General features: G+C 37.8%; 1 protein-coding gene across 2 annotated transcripts in view; it reads right to left on the bottom strand.

The window, feature by feature from the left end:
- SNX2 (sorting nexin 2) overlaps positions 1-9,842 on the bottom strand; it is a 46,538-nt gene extending 36,696 nt beyond the window's left edge. The window contains exon 1 of one of the 2 annotated variants that reach the window (XM_004686660.2): positions 9,656-9,842. In XM_004686660.2, the coding sequence (XP_004686717.1) occupies positions 9,656-9,763 (108 nt within the window). In that variant the 5' untranslated portion in view covers positions 9,764-9,842. The remainder of the gene's footprint in view (positions 1-9,655) is intronic. The other variant, XM_012728002.1, reaches the window with a different exon arrangement.
- Between the last annotated feature and the right edge of the window lie 7 nt (positions 9,843-9,849).

The raw sequence follows: 9,849 nt of genomic DNA, 5'->3' as shown, positions 1-9,849 counted from the left end.
AGCGGGCGGGCCAGGAGAGGTCTGCCACGCCATGTGGATCTCCTCTGGGACAGGCGGGAATCAAACTCATGCGGAAGTGGCTTTAGCTTCTTAGTGCAGTGCTTTAACCCGCTGCGCCACCAGGGAGGGCCCTCAACTAAATGTTTTTAAGTTTTCCTTTTTTTTTTAAAGATTTATTTGCTTATGCATACAGAACTGGAGTACAGGCCAGAGGTGCAGGGGCGGTGAGAGGCTTCACCAGAGAGAAAGGGGGGAACAGAACAAGCAGATGGACGAAGTACACTACTAAGGGGAGCAGCGGGCAGGTCAGGAGAGGTCTGACACCCCATATGGGTCACCTCCGGGGCGGGAGATGGACCTCGCACTGAAGGAGCTGCAGCCAGCTTGCAATGCTGCGTTCTAACCCGTTGTGCCACCAGGAAGGGCCTCAACTAAATTTTTTAAATGGAAAAAAGAAAATTAATGAACCAAAAGCTGATTCTTCGAAAAGCTACTAAGAAAAAGACAAACTTCAGGCAAGATAATAATTAATTAAAACATAAACAGAAGACATAAGTCACCAGTATCAACAGATTCCGTGGGCACATAAACAGGATAAAGGAATTTAGGAAAAACCTCTAAATCCGTAAATTTCACAATTAAATCTGAATGGACGAATTTCACAAAAATCAGATACTATCAAAGTTCACAAAGATAAAACAGTCCTTTATCTAGAAAAGAGATAATTAAGAACAACAACAAAAAAAACATCCTAGACAAAACACTAGCAGAATGAATGCAAATATGTCTAAGAAAGATAAATTATCCATTATGACTGTATGAAGTTATCCCAGGAATACAAGGTTTATTCAACATTTAAAAATCAATCTATACAATCTATCTTATCAGTAATCTAAAGAAGATAACTATATGATCATCTTATTAGATGTCAAAAACCACTTGCCAAAATCAACATCCACTTATGAAATAAAAGCTTTCAGAAAAATAGGAATGAAAGGTAACTTGATGTACCACCATAATATTTGTGAAACATAGTTTTGCAGATAATATATTTAAAAAAGAAAAAGAATAGTTTCCTTTTATAACAACAAAAAGGAAAAGGACATTGATATTTACCACTTCAACATTATACTGGTGGTCTCAGTACAAGAAGAGGAAAAAAAACATCAAGATTACAAACAAAGAAATGAAAGTCTAATCACTGACATGATTATCTACACAGGAAACCTCAAAAATGCCACAAAAACCTACCACAGCTACCTACTGGTATACTGTGTAGTATAGTTGCAGGGCACAGGTAAATACGCCACCAACGAATAAATATAAAAGGAAATGAAAGCACATACACACAAATCACCAAATAACAACAAAACCCATGAGGTACTTAGTTGTAATCTAGCAAATATGTACCTGATCTTTATGCTGAAAATTATAAACACCAAAAAAAAAGGACATAATTAAGCAGAGAAGTACTGCATTTTAGGCTTAAAGGCTAAATATGATTATTAATGTGTTAATTCTCCCCTTACTCATCTATGGATTTAGCACATTCCCAAATAAAATCTCAGCATTTCTGGTAGAAGTAAATTGACTCCAAAATTACATAAAAGCGAAAGAACTAGGGTAGGAGAAACAATTTTGAAAAGAATAAAGTAGGGACATTTACACCAGTAACTAAGACAGCACAGAATTCAAAAAGAGATATAAATAGAACAGTGAAATATATTAAAGACCAAAAATAGATACACATATAGTCAACTGATTTTGGACAGACAATTCACTTTTTGAGTTCAGTTTCCGAACTGCTTTTTGTGGTGTAAACATTAAGATGGTGGCCTTTACCATGTGGATGTGGTAAATCACTGAATGTGGAGGTGGGAAAATAAGTATTTTCCATCATACAAATATAAGAGACCTATAAATTCAAGAGTACAAAAAAATAGTAAAAAGTAGTAAAAAAAAAAAAAGCCTAGGAAATTATTATTTATTTTAAATACTGATTATTTAAAATTTGCTTATGTTCATATATCTTAATTTTTAACATTAGGGACAAGATTGCTATTCTTTCAAAGTTTTTGAAAATTTAACAGTCAGTTCTCTAAGTCTGCCCCAAGCTCACCACAGCCTAAAATAAAAAGGGACAAGAATCTGTTAGGGGAGAGATCCCAAAAGACTATGATGGAGAATTACTGTTGCTTCAGTGGTTGACATATTGTGAACTGGTATTAATTGGTATGAACCTGTTACTCTAAATTATACACAATGTCGCAGAGCAATAACAGAAAATTTACAATTAAAAAATATTGACAATAACAAGTGTAGACAAGGATGTGGAAAAACTGGAATTCTAATGCAAAATGATACAACTAAATTAGCAAAATAGGTTGGCAGTGTCTTCTTGTTTCTTTTTTCCTTTTAGAATCTTTTATGCATTCAGAGATGAAATGAATGCAAGCTTGACAGACTAAAACAGATGAATCTAGCTGTAGCACAGGTTCTGTGGGACTAGCAGTCATGTTCATGCACTACAGACAAAACACGGTTCTCTTAAAAGGTATAAAGCACCCATATTAAAAATAACTTTTGAGATATCTGGAGATACATACATTTGTCTTGAAGTATAATATTTGCAATAAAACCACAGATTATTATCTTTAAGTTCCAAGAATGTGAGGTCTTCTGACATGGTTATAATGGGTTAAAACCTCAGGTGATATTCCTACTAAGTCATGAGTTAATGGAAATTAATTCATGGAAGTAAAAGCAAGTTCCATCACCTCACTAAATCCTATTTCCTTTGAATTTTTCTCACAGAAAGCTTTGCAGTTTCCTACAAAGCTAAACATTTATTGACCATACAACCATATAATCCTACTTCTAAGAATTTACCAAAAAGAAAGGGTCTTCAGACAAAAACCTGTATGTATATGTTTATATTAACTTTACTAATTAATGCCCTAAAACTGGAACAAGCATAATGTCCCTCAACAACCAACCTGGAATACAATGGATACTAATACTGGGCAATGAAATGAAATGACTGTTGATACAGGCAACATTGATGCTTTATACTGTCATAGAGGTTAGACTCAAAGTGTGTCACTGTGTGATTCTATCTACATGACATTAAAAAAAAAAGACTAACAGGTAAAAAAAAGAGATCAGTGATTGTGAATGGGAGCAAGGAAGGTTAACTAGAGTGGGCAGCATGAGAGATTTTTTGGGGGGGGATGAGGTGTCCTATATCTTGATTGAGGTGGTAGTAAACTTCACTAAATTGAGAAATTTTACCTCAACTAAAAACTATCATCACAAGGAAAATTATCAACAATTCGATTTCACAAAAAAGTAGGCAGTTGTGAAATTATCATTAAGGACAAATTTTATTTCTTTTAAAAAAAAAGTCTACAAAAAGTTGAACTTCTTTGTCTCAAGCAACTTAGTAAGTACCATATATTAACAGGCACTAAAAAGAACTCGTACTAAAATCCTTAAATTTCACCATTTTGAAATAAAGTGACCAACTGCAGTTACCATTTCATAAATATCTTTTCCATGCTTGTTTACCTTTAAGTACAAAATCTGTTTTTCTTATTATGTATGAATTACTTATACTAAATATTTGAAAACAGAATCAAGAAAACAAAGTCATTTACTTTCAAGGTTTCAAAGATTACTGCTATATAATTAAGTCACTCCAGTCTTCTACATTATGTCTCTTCCATGTGTTATTTCAATTATAAATATTGCAGGTATCTATTCACATAGTTGTGTTTATTGTATTCATTCTTCTTGCTGAACATACTTCATGAGGGTAGGGACTAGAATTACACAATTTGGTTAAGTGTTATCATATAATAAATTCCTGACAGACTCTCAACTCTACACCTGCACTTTTGACAGTTTGATGTTATCTTCACCAGTGTAATGTATCCTCAAATGAAATTATAATTCCTTCCTCTGAGAATTGCCTGAAGAGAGGGAGGCATTATATATCTTTATCATTATAAACATATATATATTTATCATTATATATGAGGTCTCTCTTTTAATCTGCTGTAACATCAATTTCTGCCATTATTAGCTTTTCCCTCCTGAGTGAGGTTTTTAACCTCAGATTTATATAAAACAAACTCAAAAATAATGACCAATCTACCACTGCTACCTGCTACTCCAATCTGCCCTCAGATTCCTAACACATTAATATTCCTAAGTGAGCATGTTACTGCCATGCAAATTTTCTATAGTTCTCCACTACTCACTTAATACTTCAAAGTCCTTTACCATCTCACTACATAGTAAAACTCTAGCGCCCTCTATTTACCCATTTGAATTACTTATTTTCCCCCAAATATGAACCAAACCCTAAGAATATGGACCACTGCCACTTTATCATTTTGACGTTTCATCTACACTTTAAGGTCTCTCTTACATTACCTCCACAAAAACGCTTTTATTAGTCAGAACATTTCTGTGCATCTATTACTACAAGTCAGGAACAGTGACACAACAAAATTAGAATCACCACCATCCCCATCACTGACACATTTAAATCTCCACTTAACCTTGTTGAGAGTTTCTTGGAAACTACAATTTTAGACCAAAGGATATGTAGCAAAACCAATTCTACATATCCCAAATTGACACCAAAAGGAGTTATGTATCTTTAGCATATTTATGGTCTCAAAATACCACCAAACTTCTAAATAAAGACCCAAAACATTTCCGATATTATAAAATAATTTTTGTTCATCAATTCAACTCCCAGCCCACTTGTTCCAGCTCAGGGCTGCCTCCCCGGACTGCCCGGAGGCGGGAGTCCTTGATAGCAGGGCGGACTCTCATGCACACATCATACACTTAGATGGAACAACTCAGATGCCAATGAAATCACATACACATCATGGGTGTGGAAGGAAATCTGAATACCTGAATTAAAACCCGGCAGACATAGGAAGAATGACCAAGTTTCATCAGAGACAATGGCTTTGGGTAGACTGATTTTGACCATTTTCACCATCAATATTACAAGGAAAAGGTACAGATGATGTTATCAGAGCATCTGCTGTACTAATGGTTTTCAGATCATTGTAATCTATCTATCTGCATGAGTTTTCTTTTCCCCTGGCAATTTTCCGTCCTCAAAGGTTTCATGTATTTTGCTGGGTTTGCATTTCTCTTATCTAAACAGTATGGCAGAAAGTTGAATATTCAAGTATTAAGGAAGTCAATCAAGTCTGGTATCTTCTGAACTCTTTCAGAACCGAGTTAAATCGTGGAAAAAGAACTCTAACACCTGTGAGCCTTCCATCTGGAAGTTTCATTTAAAATGCTCTATAAATCCTATCATGTGACAGAGCTGGGGAAATTGTGGCACTAATCTTAACTTCAGCAGACATTCAGATGTGCCACATACAAAAGAATGAAGTAAATCTCATCACATCCATATGCAAAAATGAACTCAAAATGAAAGAAAGGCCTAAAAGTGCCACAACTATAAAATACAGGTATAAAATTCATGACCTTGGTCTTGGCAAAAGATTTTTAGGCATGAAAATAAAAGTGTGAAAATAAAACACTTAGCCATCATAAAAATTTTAAAAACCGAGCTCACAAGGACAACATGGAAAATCAAAAAGACAATCCACAGAATGTAAGAAAACATTTACAAATATATACATGACAAGGAACTTGTGTCTGGAATATATAAACAGTTTGTATAAATCAAGAGTGAAAGGAAAACCCAATTAATAAATGAGCAGAAACTGAAAATAAATTTCACTAAAAAAATATAAGCAACCAATATACATAAAAAGATGTGCTACTATTAGTCATTAGGAAAATGCAATCAAAGCCACTTAAAATAGACAGAACAAAAAAATGAACAATAACAAGTATTGGTGTGGATGTGGATAACTGTTATCTATATACTACTGGGGGGAATGAAAAATGATGTTGCCGCTTGAGGAACCAGTTTGGAAGTTCTTCAAATGATTACACCACAGTTATCGTATAACCAAGCAATTCTATCTGTACATGAATATTTACAGCAGCATTATTCATAGTAGACAAAAAGCGAAAACAGCCCAAATGCCCATCAACTGATGAATAGGTAAATAAAATGTGCTCTAGTCAGCCAATGGAATATTATTTGGGCTTAAAAAGGAATGAAGACATTATGCTAAGTGAAATTCAGTAACAACAGACCACAAATTATATGACTACATTCATATAAAATCCAGAATAAGCAAGTGTGTAAGATAAAGAAAGTAAGTTAGTGGTTGCTTACTGCTGGGGTTAAAGGGTTTTAGGGCAGAGAAGTAAAGGGCACGGGGTTTCTTTTTGAAGTGTTGAAAATGTAGTACGACTTTGCTGATACTTGCATGTATCTGTGAATATAATAAAAACCATTTAATTGTTCACGTATATGGGTGAACTATACAGTATATGAATTATACCTTGATAAAGCTTTAGAAAAGCAGGCATATAAAGGTGCTTATCTTACCTACCCCATGCTGCTTAAGGGCAAACATCTTTAAGCATAGGGTTGTCTCATTTAAGAAAAAAAGCAGTATTTATAAACAGTTTAAAGTATGCTTATGAGTACCTTTTCTTTAAAAAAAGATTTATTTATTTATACTTACAGAACTGGGATAACAGGCCAGAGGTATGGTGGCTGAGAGGCTTCACCAGAGACAGAGTGGGGAGCAAAACAGGCAGATTGATAAAGTACACTGCTGAGGGGAGCAGCTGGCAGGTCAGAAGAGATCTGCCGCGCCATGTGGGTCAGCTCCCTGGCCAGGGATGGAACTTGTGTTGCAGTGGCTTCAGCGAGCTTCATAATGTGGTGCTTTAACCCGTTGCGCCACCAGGGAGAGCCCCTGCTTATGAGTACCTTTTAGCCCAAGTGCTTTCCTTTCAGAATTTAGAATAGTCACACAAAGTTGTAGTCAGAGATAAAAATGTTTAAGCTTCTATTGTGTTTCTCAGGTACCAAAAAAGATGTTACCTGAATTTCCCCCCTTTTCATTAATTTCCATGTGCCTATGACAGCCTCCCATCACTTTGTTTCACTGTCACAAAAGAAACACAGTAGAGGCTTTAAACATTTTTATTTACTGATTACAACTTGGTGTAACTATTCTAAATTCTGAAAGGAAAGCACTTGGGCTAAAAGGATCTCATAAGCGTGCACGTATACCAAGTTGTACAGTCATTACAAGCTCAATTATGTCACTGAAGCTGTCTATATGTTTTCTCTTAAATGGATTTCAATTACTGCTCTACTAAATGTCCACAAAAAAAACTTTGTATAAACAATAAAAAAACTAATTTTTATAATTTATGAAGATACTAATTTATGTCATACTTTCAATTTATAACTTAGGTTATAATTAGTCAAAAGCCTGTGATCTGCATCAGCATGACCCGAGGCCTTAAAAATCATTGTTTTTTTGTGGACCAGAAGCAAAATCAGGAAAGTTAAATGCAGAATACTGGGCTTATCACAGCCCTATAGAATCAATATGTACTTTAGCAACTAGATTCCTGGGTTACAGTTATAAAATATGGAAAACACTGATCTAGAACACTCAATCAACGTGCAGATTCCGTGTGGTGAATACACACGCATTTAAGAATTCCATGGGTTCTCTAGCACAACGAAGTGTGAGAAGCATAGTTTAAACGGACATTCTTTTAAAGCACTTATGGTATACTAAGAAACACTGCTACCATTTTTGCTCAAATAGGTTAAAAAGAAAAAAAGTTTGAGTTTACAAATCTCCAAATATAGTAGCACCTTCTTAAAATAACTTGTAACTGTTTATGAAACAAGGGGTTTAGATAATCAACTTATTTACAATTTTCATAATGCAATGAGATTAATTTATTCATAATCAAGCTTCTGTAGACATTTATTGAAAAAAGATAAATAGCATTTTTTTTTAAATAAGGTCTTTGCCATTTTATGGGGGTAAAGGGGGAATGGGAACTTTGGTGGGAAGAGTGTACTGGACTGTGGTGATGGCACAAGGCTGAACTGGTGATGGGAAGCCCACGGGGACTACAACTGAGATGGAAAAAATGCACAAAATGAAGAATGATGTAAAAAAAAAAGTCTCTACCACATGAGAAAAACAGATTATAGTTGATTTTACCAAACTCTCAAAGACTTTAATAAACACCAAATAGAATGCCTAGTGTTCATAGTATTCTAGTCAGTCAAATTTGTCTTGAATCTCCTGATGGAAAACTTTTGTAACCCCCAAGAACACCGGTTTTAGGACCCTGCATGAACACTAACCTTTTAACACATGTTAAGGCAGCTACACAGAGTTTCAAAAGGTAATATTTTATGCAAGATAATTTTTACTAGTTCTTAGGAAATTCTGGGTTTGAACAATCTGGCAGACATTTATTTTCTACATGCAAACGTTCGAAATTTTATGGTGAACATACAGACCATGGAGGCATTGTCCCTAGCCCCAGAAGTGTACATAACCTGAGGAGAAGTGGAGTTTGGCCAGTAACCCACACATGCACTTAGCAAAATGTGGTCAGGGCTAAAAACCGTTCCCGGAAGTTCCCAGTGTCAGGTACTCAATTTCAGATAATGGGTGTTTTAATTTCCAATTGATTCGGTGCATGTTTGACCAAGACAAGAAAACTTACTAAAAAGCAGCTTATGAGGAAGTACAAGATAAGCTGGGAAATCTGCTGGGAAATTTGCTTACATTTACATTTAAAATGCTTACATTTCAACACAATACCCCCTTAAAACTGGGCTATGGGGAGCATGTACAAAGCAGTTCGAACAAGAACTGGATAGATATGGGAGGCCCAAAGCTGTCAGGCTCGTAGAGGGAGTTTCCTTTGACAAAAACAGGAACACTCAACTTCAGACATCGCTGACCATGCGAGAAAAGAGGAAAAGGGGGTGAGGAGCTTTTATTTCTCCCCTGGTAACTTAGAAAAACACACACCGCAGTTTCCTGTACTCCCTCCTTTCAACTTTGGATTTTATCAACATTGTGACCCTTTAAAAGTCCAGAACTGGAGAAGACCAACAACACCGGTCAAATGCATTTCTCCATGGAACAGTCTACACCAGCGAGCACCTCCCCAGGGAACGAGCGGTGCAGGAAGGGCCACCGCTGGGACACGCGCATCCTCGCGCTTCCTGCACAGCCTAGGCTGTATCACTCCATCGCTCTCCCCTTTCAGGGGCACACCCTCCCCAGGGAAGGGAAAAGCTAGCGCCTCTCCACCGGGACTGCGGAGGTCGCCGGGGAATGCAGTGAGGTTCACTGAGACTCAGGGCAAGACCTTCCCAGACCCGGAACAAGAGGCGCAGGTGACACCGAGGGAGGCCAGCTGAGCGGGGACAGGGCGCTGTGATGCTCTCAGCCGGCTGGCCGCTAAGAGGACGTCGGCCCCCGGCCCGCTGCGCGGTGTCCAGCGGAGGCCTCGCCGGCCAAACGAAACTCAACCCCACTGACAGGTAGGGCGGTGGAGGCGCAGTCACAGGTGTCGCCCCGACCTGGCCCCGGCAAACCGGGGGGCGGGGAGGGAACAGTCCGGGCATGGGAAAAGCACCTAAAGGTAAGACGCACGGCAGAGACAGAGCGCGGCACCGAGAGCGACGCGGTCTCACCTCTAAGGTGGAGACAGTGCTGGTGAAGAGGTCCTCTCCGTCCTCCAGCTCCTCAAAGTCGGTGGGCTTCCCGTCCCCCAGAGGAGGAGGTTCCCTCTCAGCCGCCATCTTCGCTCGCCCGGACGACTGCGCGAGCTGGGCCTCGCGGACCTGTCACGTGAGCACGCACGGCCCGGCCGCTGCGCCGGCGGCCC

Source organism: Condylura cristata, unplaced genomic scaffold, assembly GCF_000260355.1.
Source record: "Condylura cristata isolate star-nosed mole 26May11 unplaced genomic scaffold, ConCri1.0 scaffold00021, whole genome shotgun sequence".
In the NCBI taxonomy this organism is placed as follows: domain Eukaryota; kingdom Metazoa; phylum Chordata; class Mammalia; order Eulipotyphla; family Talpidae; genus Condylura; species Condylura cristata.
Note: the sequence above shows the minus strand (reverse complement) of the source record. Positions and strands in the feature narration are given on the sequence as shown.